This window comes from Opisthorchis viverrini (genome assembly GCF_000715545.1).
Source record: "Opisthorchis viverrini unplaced genomic scaffold opera_v5_20, whole genome shotgun sequence".
NCBI lineage: Eukaryota > Metazoa > Platyhelminthes > Trematoda > Opisthorchiida > Opisthorchiidae > Opisthorchis > Opisthorchis viverrini.
The window spans coordinates 2,931,074-2,957,769 of NW_008751676.1; the positions used below are offsets into that span (position 1 = coordinate 2,931,074).

Here is a 26,696-nt window from a genome sequence, read left to right on the forward strand (position 1 = left end):
GGGGGGGGGGGGGGTTGATTAAATAATTATAACCTGTAGGTGGGTTGGGCCGATCTATGAGCAGGACTTCCTGGGCGCGTGACAGGAGTAACATGGAACATGTTTGAAGCAGTAAGGGCGAAATGCGATTGTGCTTACACCTGTCTCGGGATGACTCCGTCCCTTTTTATTTCCACCTTGACGTCTTTTCACAGTAGGGTATCACTGTTATTATTTCGTTTCGTTTCTTTATTATTTCGTTTGATAGCCAAGATATTTTAACCCTGGTTGTAACCAATGTGCCAGGCTCAGTACCGCCATTTTTAACGCGATATATCTTACACTACTCTTACTGCTTTCAAGTAGTTACGATTTTTCCAGGTATCAAATCCCGCCAAGGCGCCTGCTTGCGGAACCACAAGTGCCATGTCGTGAACTGTCTTGAGTGACATTGACAGCACCCTAATGTCTCACACAAAATACTTGACATGCAAACAACAGAGCTCTTCCCTGGGTTGCGTCTTGCTCCTTGAGAAATGTAGAACAACGGTGTCCAGTTCGGCTTTCCTGTTCGTTTGGTTTACATTGGCTATGATTGCGCGAGATGGTTAGGGCTACCAACTGAAGCTCATATGGTGAGACGAAATACCACAGGGGAGATAGTATAGTCCTGTGTAGGCTATTGGATACAATAGTGCGATTGGCTATGGGAATTCGCTCAGGTGTTGATCCAGACGTTAACCTCGCAGACGAAGTGCACCATCGCAGCGCGCCTTCGCCGCAACTCATCTCTTGTTTCCTCCGTATCTTCATCGAGAACAGGTTCCTGCCAGCAGGGCATGCTGAGCCGATCAATCGGTTTGTATACGAAGTACGTGACTTATTCAAGTTTATTTAGCTGTTAAACCTCCTCATCACTAGATTTATCATCGAAGTTCGTTCTACTGACAATTCCCGCAGTTCCTTCAAGATATCAGTAGTTAAATTCAAGTGGTCATGTTTTTTTGGAAGATGGTAACCAAAATTATCATCCACAAAGCAGTACTGCACGTACCGCAGCATTTTACACTCTTCAATTTACCGACAAAAGAATGTCACGTCGTCGCCAATGGCGTCTCAGCTGGATAGAAGCTTTTCAGGCTTTGAAAGTTCAAGCGTTCATTTCGTTAGCAATACCGCCATCTGAAAAAAAATAGAACTACCCAACTTAGTTAATTTATCAACCATTTCTAGCTCCTCAGGTGTTGTAACGGGGCCTGTTATTGAACCCTAACATTAACCGTCTAATGTGCGCTGTCTGCAGGTGGTGTTGATATGTGTGAAGGTATTGATCCCTCCAACTTAGCTCCTAAGTGGCTCATATCTTAGTACAAGCTTTTATTAACACCTCATTTTTAAAGCTTAGAAGCGATGTGGTACATCTTGGAATCTCTTTGTTCATAGTGTGCTTGGTTTGTTTTTAGTAGACCATACCTATCCTTCTACTACTATAGTTGCCTTCCCATCGCGCTTTATCATTTTAGATACCATCCGCAGTATGGTGCGCGCCCTCGTCCTCTGATCATGGTTCTGCTGCAGACCATGCTCACTGTGGCTACGCAGTACAAGACAGTAGCCATCTCAAATGCACTGAACTCTGACTTTCTCAATCTACTTCTACGGGGCGTAGCTGTTGATCCCGATCCAGCTATTCGTATCATAGTCCAAAAGATTCTACATACTCTGATAGATCGTCATGGTAATGCCGAACGCTTGCTTAAAGTGGAGTAAGTTTCCCTAGTTCGAATTTTTCCCTCCGAGGGGGATCAGTATCCATTGTTTTTGCCTTCATTGAGTGGTGGTAGCTTTTACCAAGCCAGTTTTCGATTGCAGCGAAGTTGCTGGCTGATTTTGCCGCTTAAGTCCTCTAGAATGCGTGTGCTTTTTATATTCCTTCCTCATTCACTTTTTGTGGTTAGGCTAATCGAAAACTGCTCCATTGATCGATTTTTATCCGGCGAACTACCGCTTTTTAAGGGAACGTTTTCGCTATGTTTTGGACGAGGTTAGTGAACCTTCGTTGATGTGGGGTGAATCTTTCTACATATCCAGGATCCGATATGCACCTTAGATTTCTGTACAATTTCCTTATCGTACGAATCTGTGAGAAGTAAGCCCGGACGCAACTATTTCTCCAAACTCGACAGCTACTCGTTGTCTTGTGAAGGTACAACAATGTTTAGGTGGTAATTTATTATGATATCACCAGTTACCATTTCTTGTGTATTATGCAGTTGTCTTCTCAAGGGAGGATTTACAACAACCTATTTGGATGCAAAAAGAGGAAAACCCCATGATTCATAGCTCACTAAATACGGTAACACATCACCAATACTTACACAAACATCAACCCAGATGCTGAGCATAGTAGAACAAAAGAGCCCTTTTGAAGAACTTTGCATGTGATGTTACATGACCCAATCCCGGTGCTACGACTCTTTAGTTACATGAGGTTGGTGAACGTTAGTAAAGGCGTCGCTGTCTTAGCCCACCTTGATCGTGTGCAATTGTGCAACGTGTTGGCTTCATAGGTCATGTGCACAAATTGGGGGTCAAGTATGTCGTTGGAGTAGCATCCATCACCAGGTGTATGGTGTGTGCGGTATGAAAGCACTGTGGGACAGCGGTATTCTGGAGGCGAGTTCCAAACCATTTTTGTGGACACAAACGAGAGGAAACCTCATCAATAAACATGGTGAAACATACCACCGATAATCAAAATAGCAAGCCCCATGCACTGCAACTGTGACTGTTTATGTGAACAGATTTACTTCTGATTTTTTATTAAGCGTTTGTATGTAAATCAGCCTATATTTCACTTCATTTGACTGCAACGTTCTGGTTAGGTTTAACTATTTTAATGCTCCATCACTCTGTCCACTACGTAGTTATGTGTACAGCACTATTTCGAGTTCACATCACTCTGGTCCAAACATTTCTTTCCCCTCCCTGTGCGACTTTCTTAATAAATACACATCAAGTACAGGAAGCCCTCTGGATCCACAAGGGCAGTTGTGGTAGCGTTGGAGAAGAATAGTATAAACGAGAATGATGTGAATACAAATTCAGTAGGTCATGCCACTACTTCCTGGTATTCCATTATTTTTTAGGCACTGAGGCACACGACCTCAGGCCCTGAAGTTAGGTTGTTCTGTTGTTGCTGTCCAAGTTCTGAATCCTGATCAATAACAGGCAGAAACTGAGACAGGAGAAACGTTTTTCGAATTTTATTGGAAATTCATCCTAGATATATCCCTGCTTTTTCACGCATGTCAATTTAACTGCCCGTGAACAAAGTGTGTCATTTCGAATTACTCTGTGAAGACTTCCATCTTTTGTGGGAAGATTTCTAAACTTCGTGGTTTCATGTTGTGGCGGGCATGTCTCCTCAGCTCTGGCTGAAGGTTCACACCAGTTGATCGAAGGCCAAAAAAATCGTTATATTCCGTCAGTCAGCTCATTCTGGCCATGGTGAAGAACAGCCTATCAAACGTTCAAGTTTGACTCACTTACCCTGACTGAACAACTTCACATGTGAAAGTTTTAGGCCCGATTGGAACTGCACGGCTGCTAAACATGTTGAGGCTGGAATCATGTGAATCCTCACAAAACGTTGAAATAACTTTTCTCATTTCTGGAACCAGTTACGATTTATTTCAAAGGTTGCTCACCAGGTGCTTGCACGCACACATCACTCTCGTTTGAACAATCGTCCTGCTGCCCTGGCGCAATCTTTCTGATGAGTTCACACCAAAGGGGAGGGAAATCACTGGACTGGAGTTTCGCTCCTATTATAGAGCCTTCAGTATTGATGGTTTTTCATTTGCCAACCCAAAAAAAAACAATCTATTCGGTTTGTTGAACACTGCAGCAGTGGAGCAGCTTTGTGGCGTTTTCTTCTGTGTTCCCGCTTAGGAGCGCTAACCAGGCCGTCGTTTGCTTTGATTGTGCTTGTTTGACAAGTCTCTCCCATCACCAGTTCCATTGCACAGCAATAGCCAACAAATCGAAATAATCATGAGTATGTTCAAGTCTTTGGTTGTGCCACTGATACTCTGTACAGCTGTCGCAGTTTGCGGAAGGTTGTGACTTCGTATGCCGGAAATTTGAAGCTCCTGAACTTTTCTCCTTGCAACTTCTAAACAAATTGCTCATGACCATCGTTGGAGAGATCCAATCCGCTTTACAAAAAACCTTTTTCACTGTTTTTATTTAGGTTCTTGGACATTCCGTGCATTAATTTCCATTAGTATCACAGGACTCTTACCATAACAATTTAGGTCTGCGTTATGCTGCTCAAGTCGTGTATAGGCTGGTGTATAGGCTGGACTGTCACTATCATTTCTCATCCGTCACAATAGTACCCCCTTATTCCCACTACGTGGTTAACTTTGGGAAATCACTAGCGAAGAAGCAAAACCTTATCAGCGTGAAAGAATTTCTGTACCTCAACTACTCATTGAGCTACTCATTGCTGTTAGATCTCAGTCCGATATCTGTGACCTCCTTCCCAATTTGTTCTGACAAATATGGTTGCCTAAAATGAACTTCTATATTCGCTACTTGGTGGTCAGACATTTGAGCCGAAGTTCTCGGTAATCTAATCGTCCAAACGTCTGCGGCTGAGCATCCTTGCAGCATGTCAGTTTCTACACAACCAAACAAACCAAATTTGGGTCACGTCAACATTCTTGTGGTGACATCAGCCCGCTCATACGGTGAGGAACATAAGCAAAAATGTGCGACTGCCGTCATGCCCATTTTCTACTGATAGTTATCTCTCAACTCCTCCTTTGTTGGAGTTAACAATCAGTCTTTGGTGGATCCCGGTCCTAGATACCTCAGTCGGGCACCCAAAGAAATGGCCAACTTCACTCCATTGCGCAAATCCTCTGCTTCGTATCCATAACTCAAACCTTGGCTATATCTATTGCACTGTTCAATGTCCGGACTCCTAGGAAAATTTGTCTGTCTTCCTACTGATGCCATCGTAGAATACACACTTAAAGAGACAGTGAACCATGGTGTCGAAGTAACATTCAGGAGGAGGTTGATACTTTTGACAGTGCAGGTTACATTATCTAGCCATTAGTCCGCACAGTTTGCGGTAAATAGAACACCCCTTGTCGTGACCCTTGCTTATGCAAACGGCGAGGCCTTGTTCCAAGATCTTGGCTCTCTTTGTATTACTCTGAAACTTGAGCTTGTCGACTGGTGTACATATGAAGGCAGATGTACAAGCTGTAACTATCCTCTGACGCATTAAGTCAATGCACACGTCAGCAAGGCGCGTGCAACATCTGGCTAATTGCATCGCTTATGACGTCGAGGACTAATTCCGCCTAGCTAAAGAACTGTATATACAGAACAGCCGTGATGGCTGTCTTGTCGGATGGTTGCCAAACGTAAACCCTCCTATCCGAAGACTATAAACATCTTCAAAAGTCTAAACACAGTAGTTCCGTAGTATAGCGGCTGTTAGGTGGCTGTGGAATTTCGCAACGAAACTTTGCGTAAGTGAATATTTAGTCATACATCAGCGTCACTTCTGTAGTAAACGAACCTGACCACGTTAAGGTAGTCGATACACGTACCACCAATGCCAGACTACCATTCAGAGAAGTTATATTTTTCCAAACTTCTGTTAACGACTAACTTGCGAGGGAGAGGTAGTGACATGTGCGTACGAAACTGGTTGTTTCGGCGTCTTTACACCCTTCTGTTCTGGATCCATGTGATTCTCGCACATGGCCGGAAACGCTATGGGACATGGCACCGGAGCAATCCCTGCTGGCAATTAGTACCTGGATAGTGATGAAACTGATGAGGAACCTTTTTATCGAGCAATTTCACAATCGAGGCGATTTGTCTCTCTAGTTCATTCTTTTACTCGTTAGGTTCGACTGTATGCATGCTTAAACTTGTTGCACTCGTTCAGTCTATTCGACGGATATACACGCTGAGTGCTGGACAGAAGGTGGCATTTCTTCATGTGTTTGGCTGAGGTATGTTCGTCTGAACACCCTTGGTCGTAATTGAGGAAAGTGAACAGTTCATACTTGATGCACGGGGAAATGATATCCGTGGGGCGAATTTCGTTTATATTTTAGAGTTACGCCTTATGATACCCATATATAAATCGTAAAACGGGCTGAAAAGGCATTATGAATCCTCTATAGAGTGTTACTTGTTTTATTTTGGATTGAGAAAACAAGTGATCCTCGCTGTTCCAGCTGCCACTTTAGGCCACTGCCATTAGACCTCTTTCATGTCATGACGCTCAGTTGTTGTATCTGCGATGTTGCGATAGGAACTATTCCTTATTGAGCTACTTGAAAGCGTTTTCTGGGATGTAACCTACACTAAAAGGGGGGTTTCCATCACAATAAGGGGCAATTTAGTTAACACGTTGTTGCAAACTCTTTCGGTTTTTCGACCGGGACATTCATTTTCGCTGACGTGGGACTCATTTGCATTTTTGTTGCAAAATGAGCAAACTAAATATAACTCACATTCAGAACCAAGTGAAAAGGGTTAACTATAAGTGTTTCGAAGGATTGAGCTTGTGAATCTCTGATCCGCACTCGCTTTTTAAGACTGATTTATTCCCAAAGGGAGTGCCCCTCGGTTGGGAACCACTGATGTAATTTACAGGGTTCCATAAACCTCGAGAACCGCTATTCAGCTGCCGAGCTCGGTTCCTTTTTCAGATTGTTTTGGTGCCTATTCCGCGGTCATTCAACAGTACCGTTTCTTTAGGGATTCGAAACGCCCTTCAGTGAACTCGTATGCTACTATGTTGAATTGTGTACCTTTAGAGTTCGAATGTTGCGTTTAGATAAAAACGTAGCTTTTTTGCATCAACGCTCTATTATTTTGCTTCCTCGTAGACAAGATACGTGAGTTCTGTGTACTTTGAGTTTGCCGTGGATTCATTCTCAAATGATGAATGGTGTTTTGATAAAAGTACATTTTTAATAATGTGACGTGTCAGTATGCAATCATTATGTGAATGATGAGGTGATTACTTTCTCAGGAGTTTCCAAAAACCGTGGCTGGCTAATGGAGAACTGTTCGATTAAAAGGTTGCACCACATTCGTATTTGCATAAACTACAGCAATACCCGGTAAAACTTAGCCACATAGGACCCTATGTCCCTATTAGGGCTACCTAGCCCGAGAAACATAACATGACCCCTCGGTTAGTCATTACCCCGAACGATTCACACAGCTGGTTAATCTCAGTTAGGCTCAAAATTCGATTTATATTATCTATGGACTTATTGGGATTTTTCAGGTGAGGTTTTACAAACATTTGTTATGTTCCCAAGCATTTTAAAGCGACAGTTTGCGGATGGTTTCCAACATTTCCCTTAAGGCTCCTGATGGCCTGGTGGTTCAGACGCACTTAGTAACCGGAAAATTCGTGGCTTTTTCGAGTTTTGGATAACCTTTCAGTATACCAGCCCTTGTATATCCTTCACATTTCGCCGTAGCTAGTTGCTGAACTTGTTTTACAGTTGAACTTTTATTATTTTTTATAGCTTTTTTCCCGGTTGCTTATCTGTTTTTAGGAGCCTAGTCCAATTCCAAACCCATGGGTTCGTACTTAACAGATCCTTCGCGAAGATCCATCTATATAAGCCAAGAATTGCTGGCTGTTCACTAGTAGTCAACTGATTGCTTAGGTAGATCAGCATACACTGAAAACCAGTTCACTTACCAACAGCAATTCACTTTTGGACAGAAAGCACACAAGACCGAACGAAATAGTCGTCTGCTTTCGGTATCTTCTCCGAAGGAGGTTTACTCTTTTTGGCTGCCCGAAAATCTGATACACCGGCAACAGAGCATGTTGCTTACTTCTTCCTGTGGCCATCTATCTCGTTGGAAATCTTTTGTACCCCGACCTCATTCGCCCCGTCAATTTCTCTCCGAACCGCATCATCTCACTAACTACCACTATTTGCCATTCTAATTTCGCAATGCCGGTCCACTTCATCGGTGGCCTCATCCCTGGACTCCTTCTTGTCTTTTTTAGTCTCCTAACATGCACCTCCAAATTAAGCCGGCGGATTTGTACTGACTCACTTATAGTCGCGTCGGTAATCAACGAACATTCTGCAATCTTGTTGAATCCCATAGATCTGTCCGTGGCTTTATGGTTAGCTTTATGTTTACAACATACAGATTATTAGGACGGTCAGGCACACCACCGTCCCTATCGAACACTATTTTTTTAGAAGCTGATTTGTGTGCAGTCTCAGTTTATCCGCTGAAGATTCACATGTTGGTCAAATTAGAACAACTTAAACGGAGCATGACTGAAGCTGCAGTTGTGTCATTCTGAATTGGCCTCCGAGATGCATGCAGTCACGGTCTGAGATCATGATGCTAGATTTTGCTTAGCTAGCTCTGGTAAAATAGGATAGTATAAAGACTAATATTAAAACATTATTTCAATTCAAGATCCAACACTGTCGGTGCTGGGTTGAGGTAACCCCGCGAAGCCGGGTCACGTACTTATATCTCCCTCCGTTAGTGGTTCTCGTCAAGAGAAATCTGTCCATCTAACTGGTTGGTTAACTATTATACTCTCAGGAGGCACTACTGCGCTTAGTACTCCCGGATAGCACTCATTTAATACGCATCTCAAAAGGTTCTCGTTTAGGGCACCTCATTTTTGTTGTATCAAGCGGACTCACTTTGGTCCAGCTATTTTTGTTTGTTTGTTTGTTTTTCGGCGGTCGGGATGGCCCAAGTGGTAAGAGCGCGAATTTACTGACCGGTAGGTTCGTGGTTCGAACCCGACCTCCACCTCTCGACTTCCGCTGTCTAGGCTTGGGTAACCTGGCAGTATCCCAGCCCTCATGCAACCTTCGAGTGACATGGCAGTTAGGCACCGAAAGGGTGCTACAGCTGGACGACGGTCGGTTTACCAGGGTTTCATGATGACCAACACAGCATCTATGCTGATACTCTCATTCTTGAGTTTCCGCTTCTCCATATATGGCTGGTTTGGGCCAAGAGACGAGTATCTTGAATTGTTGTTTACTGAATGTTTATCTTGTTGGACCCGAACGATTTTAACAACCCTTTGATTACCAGTTGGCGAACTTAATAGACCACAGACGCTATATTGGTTCTTACTAACAGCTTACTGTTACTGCAGTTTCACACTCGACTTCCATCAGTTTACCCGTGATCCTATTATTCCGACTTGGTTCCATATATTACCTGGATGAGGTGTTGTTTTCGTTCTTTATCGATTTCCTAGCGTACTGTCGTTTCATTGTCACATGTTGAAGGTTCTTATTCATTAGTTGCGTACACTGTGTGCCACCTTAATCCGTTCACCTTAAAGAACTACGCAACCGTACTTGTGCACTGAACACCAATGCTGTCCAAGTACCGTGAGCTATTCTGGCTACTTCATTTGGAGTATTTGGTTTATCGGTTAGCCCACTTTTGTTTTGATCTACCTGGCATCTTGTATGCGGTGTGTGAAATTCCAGGGCTTCACTCTGTTGTTGTATAGTTCAAGGCCATATATTTGCACCGCTACTAGGAACTAGTCACGCAAAAAGTGTGTTCCATGCTCTTAGTACGGTTACGGTGAATATGTAGTGGCATTTTCCTGGTAATAAGTATTATGGGATCGAATATACCCTCATCTTACTGCTAAGTACACGTTAGGTTTCTCCGCTATGTTGTCTCTGTTTAATTTTGTCACTGATTACTACGCTTACCTCTTCCTTGAGTTTCCTCTCCTTTCGCACAGCTTTGCACACGTTTTTCTCTTCTCGTGTTCAGCCCTGCTCGACCTGCCTATTTTCTACCGCACTGCATGTCGGTTTATGATTCCTTATTCTCAGTCATGTGTCGTACAGTCAATTTATTTTCCTCGATAATTTCCTCCCACGATGTCTTTCGACAACTGTTCACTACCTCGATTGGTTTATATTCGCTCGACATCTTTCATTTGTGATTGGTACCATCCATAGGGTAATTTCACATTACACAAATCTATTTTACTGTAAGCGTTCATCCCATTTTTTCGCGTTATTTGGTATGGATCCTCACTTAACCATACTCCCTCCTCTCTTCCTGTTCTCTCTCTACAGTACATACATTGACAAACCTTTGGACAGCTATTTTGTATGGGAAGAACCTTCCAGACAAGATATCCTGTTTATGAAACAAGTAAGCAGTTGGCTGCTCGAGGCTTTGTTTCCAATCCTAATTTGTGTAAACCTTCTTGGGTACATTGGACGTTTGCAGGTAGCAACCGATTTTCGCTTTCTTCATTATCCGATTGGGGACACTTAATCTGGCAGAATGTACCGTAGACTTCAGCTATCGTTCGAGAGCTAACGAATATGGACTTAACTACTCAAATTTATTCTTATACAAACATTTTTTACCATGCATTTTCATGTCTTGTTTGAGGGATGGTTGTCGTGCTGTAGTCAGTTTTGGCACAGTTTCCCAATTATCCGTCCTCTGTATTGTAGTATTAAACACCCACTTCCACTCGGTTCCAAATGGAATTACTGATTCCGCACTAGTTTAACTGAAGTTTCAAAGCGCTCCTGATGCCCTGAAAACGGAAGTAACTGGACATCCACACAAGCACTGAAGAATTCGCCTTTGTTGATCGATCACTGTTGGACTTCGCACTGATGTTCGGTTGTACACACTGCAGCCTACTCAGATTTCTGGCCCCACAAGTTTCATAGTTCATAGTTTGACTCTTTGTGTCCTCAGACAATTGCACTCGTTATTTTCAGTTCCTAATTCTTTCTAACCCCAGACCGGTGTGTTATTCACGGAAAATATTTATCATCAACTTTTGGACTCGAGCAATAAGGTGGATTGCTTGGAACACTTGTTCTGTACAGTTGGATTGGTCGCCCTCGAGATGGGTGCCGATCAAGTAAGTGCCAGGTTTTGCCTTTTTCCCTGGAGTATGCATCTGATGCGCACTTAGCACGTACAATCTGGTTTGATCATGCCAGCATGACCACGTACATCACATCGTGCCCACCATCGTTGCCGACGGGCTGGATGATCCGATACTGCACGTGTGAAGGAAGCTTCGAAAAGGCACCTGATAAATAAACTAGGTTTGATCTGGGTGCATCTGTAAAGCAGTCCATTGACTATCCAGACCTCGGATTCTAATTCCCACTGGCCTTTAATAAGCTTTCAGCTTTTTTTAGCGTGAGTCTCTACCAAGTACTAGCCAATTATAGCTGTAGTTACGAATGTCAACATTTATGGAGAGCGGTGCAAAAATGGGAATTCCCTTTTTTGGTGGAAGGTGTCGAGAGTACATGCGATCACCCCAGAATCCAAGTTCCCAGTTGTAATCAGATTTGTCAACCGGAGCGAATCTGGCATGCCACCAACTACGATATCCCGCAGGAAGGCTGAACTGAGTCACCAAAGCTTTCACTCAGCTGCTTGACCTACCTGTCTCGATTTCACGTTTCTGATTAGTTGGAAACTACGCCTTTCATTACAGTTCCTCATTTGTTGGGCCTAGATTTGAACGTATCTAATGGTAAGATCCATTTTCCTCACACCGGGCTCACGGATTAACAACCAGCTGAAAATGATTGCTGCCAGAGTTGGCCCATAAAGTTTTTACAGCATATGGTGGATTCTGGACTTACTTGCCTCAGCTTTCTATACATCGCTGAACACACGGTAGACTATGGCCACCATTTTCGGAAGGTTATTCTGGAGATAGTGGGCGCAAAGGTAATTAACCTGAAACTTATGACCTCGTAAGGGGAATACCACGAAACCTATAGCGCTCAGAACAAGTAAAGCCTGAAATTACAACCACAGTCGGTGATGGTGGACTCATCTGTCGTCTCGAGGGTCACAGGCCCAGTTCAAGTGAGTGCGCCCAATGATGTCAACAAGGTTCTGTCACTCGCCAACGAATCAGTGGTTGAAGTTCCGTTATTTCATGATAGACGAATTCACAACGGTCGACTCCGATTGATGTACATTCGTTCGGAGCTCAAATATAATCTCTGTAAGGCTTGCCGCATGTTGCTTGAGTTTTCAATTGAAAGTGACGGATATTAGAAAGTTCAACTACATGAATAATTCCGACATTATAGGGGCTCATCGGATGAAGGATAAACATTTATATATTGAAGGCTTAACCATCGTTGATCAGACCTGTTTAATCAGTGACATTTCAGTTCAGTTCACCCTCGCATTCTAATGACCTACTACCGGGGTTCGTTTTCTGCTATCTCAAATCTTTCCTCTCACTGTTTTAGGTTATTAGTGAACTTTTCCGACTGACTTTGGCCGTGCAGGAGAAGATATGCGACGAACCGCCAGTCCTTCCTCTGCCACACAGATGCGCTCTACATGCACTATTGGCCGGTGCCATCTCACTACTAGTTCAACTGGCCGATCTACCGGATCTGCGAACTCATGTCAAAGAGGTAAGTTTTTTGTCCTTCAGTGTATTTCACGAAGTTGTCGCTGCACATGTCAACCGCAAGCACAGCTTTCATTTTCCGCAAACCGACTCAAGCCTCAACGCACCAAACAGTTCCTAATGTAATGTAATTTTTACGTCTGCTGTTCCGGTTATGTTACCCATCTGAGCAAGATGCCATCAGACAAACCATTTCCCGCCACTAGTTCAAACTTCATGTCCTGCGCCTACTCTGGTTAAACCTAAAGCATACATTGCTTATCCATAACACATCCGTGGTTAGTGTGTTCCAATATTCGTGAATGTTTTGTAAGCTACTCGGGCCCTGTTTATTAGGACTAATGCACATTTGCCAGCCGAAGTCAAATTTGGAGTAGAGATTGCCAACCTCACCAGTCAGGACCGGTTGTCCCAGCCTTTGTTGATGACCCCAACCGTCAGTTAGTTACACTGTCACTTGAAGACATGTGTACTCGCCTTCAGCTGTGCTCAACACGGAACATCCTGTGAATCGAGAAACTGTCTTCTATGTTGTTTGCTGCCTTCCACCAGAGGTCAATACCAGTTTGGCAGTATATATTAGCCGCCACCAAGGGAGCCCCTTTTAGGTTGTTGAAACGCAGCCTGTGTTCACGAAGGAAACGTACACCAGTGCTTGCGTTACATTGGCCTTCGGTCGCTAGTCGAACAAGCCATTCTATTGGCTGCTGAAGCTTCGACACAAGCCATTTGTGAGTCAATCCACTTTATGCATGCGTCTCCGTCAGCTTCACATTAGTTTAGATGTATTGAAAACTAGTGTTTGCCGTTTCCATTCAACCAGTATTCACCAGTGTAAAATAAAATTGATTCGAGCCAGTATGTTGATTTGTTCCGGCAACCCAACTTTACATGACCTTTACCGCACTTTTTGGGTCTAAACATTCTCTCAGGGTAAAAGTCGTCTAAAAAATAGACGGACACTGTTTTTTTGGTGTTTTGGTTAGTCGAATCAGCAGCCATGACGACTAGGCTGGTAGATGTCGGGCTGACCTCACCGGGTCACTCGGTGAGCTAGCGTAACAACTCTGTGTATCCTAGTCTTGCAAGTTACAGTTACTGGTACAGTGCTCTTGACTATGTTATTACGATCGAGGTCGGCCACATTATCTGGCTTTTATTCGTCTGTCAATTGGCATGGCGACAAATCAATGATGAATGTGCACCTTACTCTGTCTCTGTTCACTTTTTGTCCCAAAAATGAGTGGAAACTGCATGTTGGTAGTGGTAAATAGGAGGACCAACGTGCCACAAAAAGTCACTGGTGTGGTTTGGATGTCATCCAACAAGCGAAAACCAAACATCATTGGAGAAAATATCGTGACTATCTGTCCTGGAAGGAAAATTAATGATATTGAAATTTCGGAAGTATCGGTAGCACTTGGTTCCTAATGATTGGTAAGTTTCATTGATAACCGAAATAATCAGTCGTTATTGATAAGCACCAAGTGCCTGGCCGGCACTGGGCACATGTGGACATTGGTTTCAAATCCACCCCAAGTGTCACAGGAAATATACTCTTTCAAGGACGTGATGTTAGGTCGATGTTCCCCAAGGCAGTAAGGTGACTGGTGAAAGAAACGGCATCCGCGGGTCTATAGCATTTCAAAAATAGACGATTGAGATTTGCATGTTAAGGGGCAGTAGAGATACACAGTGTGTAGGAAACGATCTGGTCGCAGCGAACATCTGAAAGAAGGGCACCGTAGCACAAAGCATTAACCTCACCTTAACCAGGCGTACGATCAGCTAGAGTATCCGCCTCTGTGAGATGGCTTGTGGCGGTTCACCTCTACCCGCTTCCCTGATTCTGTACTGTACGCGGTAATTCGTACGGTTTTGTGTGAGCTTCATCTGCACTTACCTTTCTAGTGAGTTGCGTCCTTCCATTCAATCAGCATACCCGTATGGACGCCAGCCCTTGTGTCGGAATGTTGTTCACATGTAGTACCATCAGTCAAGACATAAACGACACTCATTTTGTCTCTCTCAAAATCAACCGATTCGATTGTATGGAACGGTTAACTGTGATTTAATTCGGGGTCCTTGTGGATAGTGTTTCTCGTTGCCATTGAAAACCTTTTGGTGTGTTCGATCTTTTTACTTTGCTGATTGGATTCCATAGAATTAGTGAAACAGAGCTCGCAGGCTGTGTTGATGTTGCGCATGGTTCGAGTGTGAGCGTATCGTTTGTCTAGGCCGTTTATCAATGGCTACGTGCACAATTCCAAAGTCCCTCCCCACGTTGGTAGCTGTTAGGGCACCTCGGAAACTGTTATATCATTTTGTCCACGTTTAATATGGACGGTAATTTTAGAATTAGAAGTTCTGCACAACCCATACAAATTAAGGGGCTTAAACGGAAACAGTCGATACATCATAGGTCGTCATTAAAACGAGGATTTTCTCGTTTCAAGTAAGTGTATTGTGTTGGTTCGGAATCAGAAATGACCTGCGCAAGCGCACAAAAAACATCGTGCTTCTCTGCCACAATCACCCTGCATGCACATAACTTTTTTCCGCCAAGTACTACTTTCGCCGTTCGGATAATATGACTATCGTACTCGTCAGTATAAGAATGATAGAGCGCCATCTCCAGGAGCGTGGTCCTGTCATCGTAAAGAAATTGACTGCGCAAACGCAGAATAATTTAAGAACGTGGTGGTTACCCAGTGGAACTAAGTTACAGAACAGCAAACATTAGCATACCCCACACGATGACCGTACACGGAGGACTGTTAGATAGGGAGGTCACCCTATTCCGTTCTTAATGTTCCCGCACGTTCTGCCACTTTTAACTTCACACCGGCTATGTCCTTACCTAGTCGGTCTCAGGCAATATACCAGGAGTGACGTAACGGGGTTGTGTTTTGAATACTTCTGACGTATGTTAAGCCAGTAGCTCCCATATTTGTGAACGCGCAGCTGTTTACTTATTGGATAGAAGACCTGAGATACAAACAACTAAATTGTCCACAAGCTCCTTTCGATAAATTTTTCGGCGGATAATGGGGCGTGGTTCGATCATATCGCTGTTGGCGTCGGTAATAAGTATTCCTCAGCATGTGGTCTCGTTATTATTCCACCCTCGTTTTCATACTTGCCAAAATTGATCTTCTAGTCTACCTTTCTAGTCGCATTGAAACGGTCAAAAAGGTATTCACTTTGGAACGAAAAGTGCCTGGTTCAAATGAACCACGGATTGTGCCGTTTCACTCTTGGAATCTCATGCTGACAGTTCGGTCGCTAGTGTTGATCTGGCGTTTGCCCGAGGGTTGCAGTCTGGCATCATGACACCGGAGCAAATCCTTCACTCTTCCAATACATTTCTACAATAATGAAATTTTGTCTCCCGACGCTGTCGTAAGGTAGCCCATCATGTGCCCTCCAACCGAAAGCCATACCATCAAAGTCGGAAAGATGCAGCGTCTGTTTACTCGCTGGGTCGTGGAAGAATCTGTACAAAGGAGCAGTCTAGATGCAGATGTTGGTTCGAACCACGGACCTTCAAGTCAATAAATTCGCGGTTTAACCACTGAGGTCTTCGTCGTAATCTCGTTTTAACGGAGCTCGACAAGTGTCCCCGTCGCCTGGAATACACCGTCTTCGAGCACCTAAGTCGAGATCATAATCAAGGACTGACCAAAATCCTTTGGTATACACTTTGCACTCATGCAGTCATTGATCACGCCACTTACAATCCTGGAAAAGACACTCAAAGTTGTGGAACGTTTTTACGTACCTTGGAAGTTGTATTATTTCTTACTGTAGTGTGACAGACGAAGTCGATGCAGGGATCTGCAAGGTTCGCGTTTGCTTATTTGAGACACTTATGACGTTAAAGCAATATATCCTTGAGTCTCAAGGGACGGGTGTATTAGGCTACAGTGCGGGCTGTTTTTTGTAAGGCTGTGGGCCTTGATCTATTCGAACAGCGGAACTGAGAAATCTTCAGGTGTTCGGCAATCGTTGTCTCAGGACCATAGCTCGTGTGGGTTGGTATCAGCGAATCCGCTTCGAGGTAATTAGAAAGCGAGTTTTCGGTTGTGCAACGGGGACTTCCATTGATGTGTCCAGCGGCAGAAGCCGAACCATCGTTTGCCAAAGAGAGTGCTGTTTTCTATGTCCACTTCAGAGTGATGAAAGCAGAGAGGTGGCCCACCCTTGAGTTGGCAGAGGTGTATGAGACAGATTAAGAAATGTCTGGGTATTGTCGGTGTTACTCGCCTTGTAGGATGGACACCGCGATATCCCCTCCATCTGGTTGGAGCGCTGCAAGATATGGCTGCTAATCGATGTCAATGGCGTTCGTGTTGTCAGTTTCTATTCAGATTGTTTGAGTGTATGTCTGAAGGTGTAGGCACTTCGGAATGAGTGTAGCACCTTTATTCATTTCTTCGCAACGCGCCGTCGATGGATGATGATGATGATGATGATGATGATGATGACGATGATGATGATGATGATTTGAAATAAGTCATGGTTGTACGGCAGCGAAGCATCGGTATTGAGCACTGATATCATTCTGTCCAAGATGATGTTGATCAAGCCGGATCTGATCGCTGTTTTGAGCGCGGAGCAACTCTGATAAACCTTAACATGGTCTCGGATGGGCGCGCGGTATTTGTGTGGAATGAGAAGAAGCAGAGATATGGTGCTGATAATCGTCCCCTCAACTTCATTTCAGCCGGATGATTTTTGGGTTCATCAACCGATGATCATTTCATATCGGGGGATCTGCTTTTCTCAATCTGCCAGCGGTGTTGTTGGACTGGAACTTTCTAAGATAGCAGTCATTGAATTGTGTTTGCTGACCATTTTGGGTTGTACGTACTGCCGACGCTTTTGTACAAGGCGCTGGGTGTCCATTCTTACCATGTGCTCTTACAACTGACTCAGTATGACGGACACCTTGTGCCTGTCGTACGCCTTGAAAGGCGTTTAGCATTGTTTTTTTCTTTTTTCCAATTGCTGGTCTTCACACGCGTGTTTCCATACGAAACATGCGTACATTTGTCGGCTTAATCTTATCTGACTGGAACTGTTGGTGGAACGCTTCCCTCGTTTTACTCAATATTCTCCCATACTCCTTGTTTATCGTCCGGGTTTGCTTTTTTTTAATGTTTTTGACCGTTCTCCAAAAATGAACGATGATAATAGTAATAATGGTAAACCGGCACTCACCTGATACAGTGTGTTTAGGCTTTTAAGCCAAATACTGGTTGAGGACCCGTCTGTGCCGTTTTGCCACATGTAGGCTGTCAGTGGTGCGACCACTGTTGACGGCCGAATCCGATTTGGGTCTCAGCCGCTGAGTTGAAGTGATGCGAAATGTATGCTGCGTCTGTTCAACATGTTAGTGACACTGCGTCGTACCCGGTATATGGGACTCTTCATTCACGCCATCAGGTCTATTCCAACCTGTTTTTTTATCGACCGGTGTCATTTGTCCATCTGCCTGCACACTATTTTGTCCGTGATTATGCTTGGCATGATGTTGATGAATTGCTATGGTGAGTTCGTGTGTTTTTGCACGTATGTGTAGGCTGTTTAGACTCGCTTCGTGTGATATGTCTATTCCGTTTATTGCGAGATAGTGCAGCTCCGATAGCATTATTTTTTTCACTCTGAAATGCTATTCTTTTCCAACCGTTTCATGCTCTTTCACCCTTGATTGCATTTGGGAATTCAGCCATTTCATTCAATGGATAAACGGGAGCGTTCTTCAGTCAAAACTGTTGCCGTAGGCCTTTTGTTGCATCCCGTTTGGTTTGATTAATATATATCAAATGAGTTATTCGGTTAAGTCTTTCTCAGTCGGTTGATGAAACCATCACAGCAGGGATGCAGCCCTGCTGGATGTAAATTAGAGATAACTTGAACAGTAAAGTAGACGGGTTTGAGGAAAGTTCGCCTGAAAGTACAGTCTGTTGTAGGTCGTCATCTTGAGTGTAGTCACAGCTCCGCGCTACACAGATCTACATTGAAAACGAATGGGCGAGATGTTTCTGTACGATGACAGTACACAGACTTCTCTTGCGCACTTTGGGTTTATTTTCTTGAGCTCCATTTGCACACGTTGTGAAACTTAATACACTGTTAAACCGGCACGATGCCAAGCATTAGTCGGTTGACTGAGAGTGACATACTAACCTGTGGTTTCGTTTAGTCGTGGTCACCGCATTAAACGATGTTCTTTCCGGTGCACTTTTCCAAACTTTGAAAAAGGCGGAAAGAACAGGAAGCGTGAGGTGAAGCAGTTTTCCAGTTGGGGGATTCTCAGTAGTAGTAAGATGCTAGTTAAGGAACATCCAGAGATTGTACACAGTCTTGGAACGAGAATGATTCAAAGATGCAGGACCTCGAAATCACGGAATATCGTCAAACGCGGTATTACAATGTCGCATTTGGTAATAGTTATTGTTCACAGTCACTCGGTTCGTGTTGACAAATTGTGGGAAAACAGAACAGACAATCGTTTAAACGAAGCTGATAAATTTTCGCGTAATATTCAGTACAGTGAATAATGAATGGATCATAAAATTCTGTGAATATCGGTTAAGGTCGTTCTCGAGAGAATCATTATTAGGGTCTGCGCCCATCTTCTGAAGCCAGTGTTGGGCTGTCGAAGAGTTTTCAGCAACCTTGTGAGTAGTTTCCTTCATGAAGATTGATTCGTACCCTATTTACTTGGCCTGACGAAGCTTTTGTATCAAAAGCGAAACGTTGCCCAGCAATAAATCTACTGATTTTCACTAAACGCTTCCGAAAGTTGATTTTTCTTCAAAGGAACAATCAAGCCAGAGAAGATGATTTCGTATTGTCTTCCTGATTGTACGTCTGTCACCATAGGTCTCTCCATACGGCCCCAGTCCAGAAAATGCCTTTTGTCCCCCATACTGAACAGAATTAGTTCCTTACGAAAAAAATTACTGACTACAATTTGTGACTTCACTATTTTGCCAAAGGAACCGCATCATGCATGCTACAGAACAGTGTCTATGTGGTTTATGCTCATTTTTTGTGGTTCGGTGTCTTTGCTAGCGGGCTGGTACCGCCAGTATTGATTAATACAGCAGCATGAGTGTTTTATGAATATCAGATAGAGAATGGCATAACTTGACGGAATGACACATACCATGTTTGATGAATTTTACGACTGCTGTGTTATCCATAGTGCTTTGTGTCCAAACTTTGCATATGGTGTTTAAAAAGACTCTCTGCGAAGGTACAAAACATAAGATAGCGGCAGACGAAGTGCACTTTAAAGATTGGAGCATATCAGTGTGGGTCTTGACAAGAACAGGGGCCGCAGAATTCCTTCAGCTTACATGCTTACAGTTTGCTCGTGCGCACAGAGTACCCTGGGAGTGAGTACCTGCACAATACATGATTAACCTTTAGTAACCACGACTACAGATGAACCTGAATAAATGTTCTTTGGAGGTCTCCGCTTTGTCCGCAAGTATCACCCCTCGATAGAGTTCATTGTTTGTTCTCTTTTACTTGTGGTCCCAGGAGGTAGAGTGCATCCGTTTCAAACCCTAACCTCACACCCCGACCCGCTTGTATCTATACAACCACAGAATGAATCTGACTTCCCCTATCTCAAATTTTATCTCGACTCGTTGTCCGAAAATATCTTAATGAAGCCTCCATGGCACGTGCAAATGAATACCCATCTGATGCGTCAGCTTTGGCTTAATGGTAAGACAGTTTTACTCATCAAGCAAAGGCATCCCAATGAAAATGGCTGCTGCACGTGTAGTCATCCATTGGCTCCTCAAACTGCTGATTTTACCCGCTTTGCTGTTAAGCTATTCCATAGCACCGTGAGCTCGGCCGACGACTTAGAACATATCGTTTCAAGATTCCTCACTTGACTAACTACCTCTCGTTCAATTGAAGATTAAACGAACTACCACTATAATAGGGGCAAAAAGTAAAAAGTGGTTCAATTCATGTCACTATTAGATGCAGTTTAAAAATGCTTCAATGTTTCATCACAGACAAAGAAAACTTATCAGGAAGGTCAGCTTCCTGAAAGTAGCCACCGAATGCCCGAAATCTACCGAGACTCTCAGCTCCTCTAGATGTTGACCAGACAGACGACACCCCCTCAACATGCAGCGCGTCATAGCCTTGTATAAAACCCAGACAGCGCGAGTCAGCGTTGATCAAGGTGAGACAACGCCCCTGCAGTACGCAGCACGTCACAGCCTCGTACCAAAGCCAGACCGTGTGCGTCAGCATTGGACCGAGTTCAGACTGTCCGTTGTACTTTTCGCACTCGCGCTCTCGCACCCGCTTGTTCGGAATGTAGCTGTTGCGTTCCCTTCTGTGAGTCTTTTTTCTCCGGTACTAGGCGCTGGAGCGGGTCAGCAGCAGATACCACGGATTGACGAATCAGCAGATACAAAACTCAATGTTTTCAGTTCCATCATTTGGTGGTATTGTGATGAAAGATCAGTGTGCCTCAGTTTTTTATGCTGTATAATAGGTTGTAGACATGTAGTTTTGTATGACAACGGCTTCCTAAGCTATGAAGCGTTCTAATGAAGTTCGACCATTAATACTGAACTGGGCTAGGCATCAGTGCGATTAGATGAGCTGTATGTATGAAAGATGTTTTCCCGTAAGTTTTGTGACTTGCGAGTACTGTCCACTTAGTTCGGGAGATCGAATGAGCAACAAACAAACAGTCAACGTATCATTTTAGCTGTGTTCCGCTAATATCGTCTCAAATGGTGTACAAAATGTCCATACTCCCAGCGGGGCATGTAGAAGAACACGATTGAATTTTTCGTTATTTTTACGCCAGCAGGCTGGGTTGCAGACCCATTGCCAAGTTTCAGCATCTATCCCGGACTGGTTGATGCTATTGACAGTATTTCCTCTTAGGCTAAAAAGACTACAATAAGTAACCATTTCGCTTATCCACAACACTGATACCCTGGTAAGACGAACAAAAGCGTGGGAAACAGTGGGTGAGTTTGTATCAAACGTTAGATAGGTTTGTATTGAAAATTACCACATTCCTTTGGCCAGCTGTGCAAGACGAGGAAGATTAGTAGTTTTTCGCCTCTCAACAGGAAACATCCATAGTTGAGATGTGTCCTCATTAATGGAGATGTTGTGCTTCTTAGTTGGATCGCGTAAGTTCTGTCGCCTCTAAACGCTGTAGTACCTCAGGGTCATTCCAGTAATCTATGTCTTGCCCAATCTTGAAAAAACCGAGTGAATTTGTTTGCACAAGAGGAGCTGTGTTACTGTGAAGGGAACGAATTCCGCCTCCACACTGTCTTGTTGAAGGTGCGGTTAGTACAGTGGGGGCCGTCGGGTCGTTAGAACGCCGTATCCAGGATGATATCTTGGTAGGCCCGTTCAACCATTTTTGAGCAATTTTTATCATGCGTGTCTCTCAAGTGGACTAGTAAAACACTTTCCAGCTGAGTTACTCCTTGGTGATTCACTTTGTGGTGAACCGATTGTCTGCGTTAAGAACTTTCCATTCATTAGTGGTTCTGCTGTGATCCTGGTCAATGTATACACTGAGTACCATGTAAATACCAGAGCCGGGCCACTCTAGTGTGATTGGAGAATAATCGATACCTTGTTAATGTCTTGAATTTTTTCCGTGTGAAGTACCAGTGGGCTTTTTCAAGTGTTTCTCTGTTGTATATCGGTACCGTGTGACCAGTGCACATGTTCTTTGCAAAATTGATCTTCAACGTGGCGTATCTTATATCAACGTAAGAATTGGAATATTCAAAGCGAAAGTGTATCCGATACTAATCGTGTTTAGCTATTTATCTAGTCTCTGTTAAATTGGTAACTGGCGTTCCTTTCTCAGAATGGTCTCTTGTGCAACCAGAGGCTACGTCATCAACCTTTTTGGTTTGCTGTGATTGTTTATTGCCGTTTCGGATAGGTATCGAGTTATTAAGCATCCTGGGTTCTTGTTTCTTTGCCTTCAGTTCATATTGCAGCTTTGTCGTGTTCCGTTGCGTGGCACTGTGCGCGTATCCTGGGCTAATGTATCAATCAATCCAATTTGATCCAAATCACGAATCAGCTGTTGTGGTAGAATGGTGTTTCAGCAGTGGCTAGTGTGACAGTAAATCAGTAAATCTGGGTCAGGTGCCTAACCTGTTTACCTCGTAATATTTCCTCTCGGAGGTTGAACCGGTCATTTTTGGGACGGAAATTCCCCGATTCTAGAAGAATAGCTGTCAAACAAAATTTTCCCTCCGAAGTTGTCCTCGAAGGGGAATCTTCACCTTCGAGGAGAGAGTACTGCACTACACATACACGCACTTGCCCTGATGGTTTGCTGTGAGTCTATTCGATTGGCGAACTCAGTATTTTGTTGGTTTCTGGTGAAGCGGACGCTGTCAACCTATATAAGCATATATAGTATGTGCAATCGTCGCGTTAAAACCATGTGCCACCGATGCCATTATGTGCTTTTTGACCTCTGAGTGTGTACGCGCACACGTGCTGGTAGCGTTATTAATGGTTATAATATAAGTCACTGACCAGAGAAGTGTCGGTTAAACGCGTGAATGACTGTGGTTGTTAGTGCTGATAGTATCGACCCGTGATTGAAGACTTATTAGGGCGGGGTCTTACGGTAAGGAATCCTGCTGTCGTTTAACCAAGGTCGGTGGTTTCTTTTACGTCGACTGTCACAAACGCATTTAGTATTTTTCACGAACATTGTTTACGTTGATATGCTGTCGGTGCAACTGATAACGTTGGAGGCGGTATTAATCTTCTTTGAGACTCCCCTGTTAATCCTGATGCTGTGTCGAGGGCACTAATTTTGTAGCGAGTGGTAGAGAAATCTCATGCCATGAATGAATCCGTGCTCGGATCGATCTGATCCCTAAAATTTTTACTTTAGTTACCTTACGGGTCTCCGAGGACTCGGTAGCAGGCTAGTAACTGTTTATGTAGGACAGAGATTTCGTAGGCATCAGTGTGTAATTCAACGGGCTAGTAATTCGGTAAAAAGGTTAACGTGGGCAGAATGTGAACCGCAACTCAATATCGATGTGATAAGTAATAGTTGTTAGCCGTTGCGCAGCTACTCAATCGGAACAGCCCGGGATATAGCGCGGTTGAGGGTCCAGCTAAACGGCCATAGAATTGTTGCCACGACGTATTTTTGGCCGTTGGGACGCCTTTTCACTGTGGTGGTTTGTTTAATGAGTGTTTCGCCTAATTGCCGTTTGCTGCTTGCAGCGATGAACATATCGTATCGGTGACATAAGCGGGTAGTACGAATGAGCAGTCGGTTTAAGGCGTTCCCACGGGTATTTCGGCACCATGTGTAAAGTTTATCATTTTCGCTCCAGTGAACTAAGGCTTAATACTGTGCCCAGAGATTTCGTCATCTGACGAGAAGTTTGAGGAGACCGATTTAAACACGAAAAATTCTAATCATTAATGCTAGGGGTCTGTAGTGGAACCAAGTACGAAAACTGATTATTTTACTGTTGATTTCTCTCAACATGTGAGTGGTGGGTCTGGTTATCTTTTCCTTATAAACCTCACTGTCCACTGTTTTTCTCACTTCTTGAGGATGTAGTCCACTCTGTGATTTATACAAGAGTCTCCGCGCAGAACGATATCACATGCATGTCTGGTTGATCTTCGAAAACGAAACCCAGGTGTGGGTCACTATTTTCAGGGTACGAAGACGGGGTCACTCGGACGAAACTTCAGAAGTGAAACTATTATAAACAACCAACCTACTCATAGAAGGTTAATCTTGTTTAATTTTGTTGTGAAGACTTGCACCTTAACCCTTATGTGTGTTCTCCCTTTGTGTCACAGGTGATTGAGGCAAGAAAGGCTGAAGCACCATATCTTTTACCCAACGTTGCATTTAACCGATCGAACACGACAGAAAGGTGAGTTTCACGGTTCATCGCAGCTATGTTCCTGTCAAAGTTTCTCCAAACACTCGTCCTTCTCTATAAAAGTCCATTTGTTTACGATATTTGTCAGTGATCTTTGTAACAAAACTGAATGCAGCGCCTCCAAGCGAGATGGTCGCCTGTTGGAGTTATATGCTTTTGGAAGGTAACCTTTCGTTATTAGGTTGCAAAGGTATCGCAGTAGTTGCAGTTGGAACCACCAAGATAGCATGTCAGTTTGTAGCTATCAAACAATGAAGGAACTGACAATTGAGTTTACAAGCTCCCATCACCAGCCTACCACATTACTGTGACTTCTTCGCTTCACTAGTCGTACATTATTTATTCAATTCAATTATATACGGCCTGTCATCTTTTGTACGACTGTACATTGCTCCCGCAACCAGTTGAAAGCCTAAGTGGTAAAGTATTTAGTTCGTATCACTAGTGATTGCGTGTGTGCTAGTCTCGTATTCACAGAAAAACAGGAACAATGAGGCTTCGAAATGATCCGGTTCCGTAGAATTAATCCTTGTAACCCATATCATTATCTTTCTTATGTCCCCTACTCCTCTAACCTTTGTACTGTGGTCCCATGTCCCAGCTGCTCAAAATGTTATTTTCAAATAGTAGTAGTCCTCGGTAGAGTCTCAACACATGTCAACCACACTCGATATTCCTGACTGGGTGAACCGTGCTGACAGCATCTATTTGTATCTAATCGTAGTTTGAGGTAGCTCAGCGGTCAGGATGCCAACTTACCGACCAGAACTGTTGATTCGAACCCAACCCCGGTATCTCGACTGTTTCTGTCTAGGTTTGGGCCCCCTGGCATATCTCACTCCTCGTACTTTTTTCGTGGCAGCTCGGCATCGAAGGGTTGTTACAGCTGAACACTGGTTTTGTTATTATTATGTATCTAACCAGTGGATTATTCGTACACTTTTGACTCACTTCAACAACCTAATCATGTTGCGCACGTCTAGCCGCAGCACTTTGGTTCGCATTAATGTTTATGGTCAACTGTCAAATCATTTATTATCAAATTTCCAGTTCATGTGTTGGTGTAGTCCTGTTAGTTCGTACTACGTCGTATTATTCACGTTCTGATCCACTTTTTTCACAGTTGTTCTGTGTATCATTATGTATGTATTTGTGCGCCTTCGTACATTCGGCTACCTTGTTACTTTAGAGCGCAGTGGACTTACCGATTGCACGACGTGTCAGCACTCATGCAGTTCATTTTTCATGTTTGGTTACTTGGTAATCAATACCTTCGCAAGGTTGGGACAATCTTTTTGCGTTAATGTCTTTCGGATTCCCCGGTGGGGGGGGGGGGTTCTATACTAGCTGCTTCCTTTGTTTGGCCTCAGTCTCATGCAACTGATTGACCTCTTCCATCAGGCCACAATGCCTTTCAACACCAAGGGCTTTGGCGTGCACCATATGTCGTCGGCTTTTTAAAACAGAGTTCATATATTAACCGTAACAAACAAAATAGGAAAATAAAATCCAAACAATCGGATGTACTTTCAAGGATAGACCCTGCTGCCAGCTGGATGACGGTAAGACTGATCGCACGTACTATATTCGGAAAACGAAATTTTCCACCGACTATGGCTTCAGCGGAAAGCACCATTCTCTCCAAATATGAAATACGCACTCCTAAGTCTATCGGACAGCGTTTTGTTGTCATAAAGAAATTAGTCTTGAGTTTCCCTCCTTTGCTCAGCGTTTTCTAAAGCGATAACAAAAGACTGACCACCTGTGAGATGGTCGGTCTCGATAAGGAAAGCAGTAGAAGACCATTGCGTAGAAGCCAAATTTCACGCTACACCGTCTGTGAATCATTTGCATTTCATACTGCACTTGGGGATGCGATCTTAGAATCTCCAATTCATAACGAAAGTCTGCCCATTCTATGGATCTAAGAATGACAATTGATAATCGTCCTGCTGTAACACACTTTCGGTGCACAGCAGCCATTCCAGCCGAAGGAAGCACAAGGGATGAGATAATTCCAGGTTACGCAAGAGCAGTCGGGATATCGGGACTGAGTTCGAATCATGGATCTTCCGGTCAGTAATTTCGTGCCTTAACCACTGAGCTGTCCGGAGCTCTATGGATCTAATGGGAATAATGAACTGATTCCATATCAACTAGGTGGAGACCAAGCTAATCGACTGCAGAAACTGCGGACTGAATGGTTGATTTCAGTGGTTACTGCACATTATGACAAAGAATCA

General features: G+C 43.7%; 1 protein-coding gene across 1 annotated transcript in view; it reads left to right on the plus strand.

Annotated features, from left to right (window-relative positions):
- Positions 1–26,696, plus strand: part of T265_01851 (hypothetical protein) — a gene marked incomplete at both ends in the record, with an annotated part of 67,628 nt that overhangs the window by 27,624 nt on the left and 13,308 nt on the right. The window contains 5 exons of the mRNA XM_009165961.1: positions 1,503–1,745; positions 10,143–10,221; positions 10,832–10,954; positions 12,321–12,491; positions 24,368–24,444. Coding sequence (XP_009164225.1) covers positions 1,503–1,745; positions 10,143–10,221; positions 10,832–10,954; positions 12,321–12,491; positions 24,368–24,444 — 693 coding nt within the window. The remainder of the gene's footprint in view (positions 1–1,502; positions 1,746–10,142; positions 10,222–10,831; positions 10,955–12,320; positions 12,492–24,367; positions 24,445–26,696) is intronic.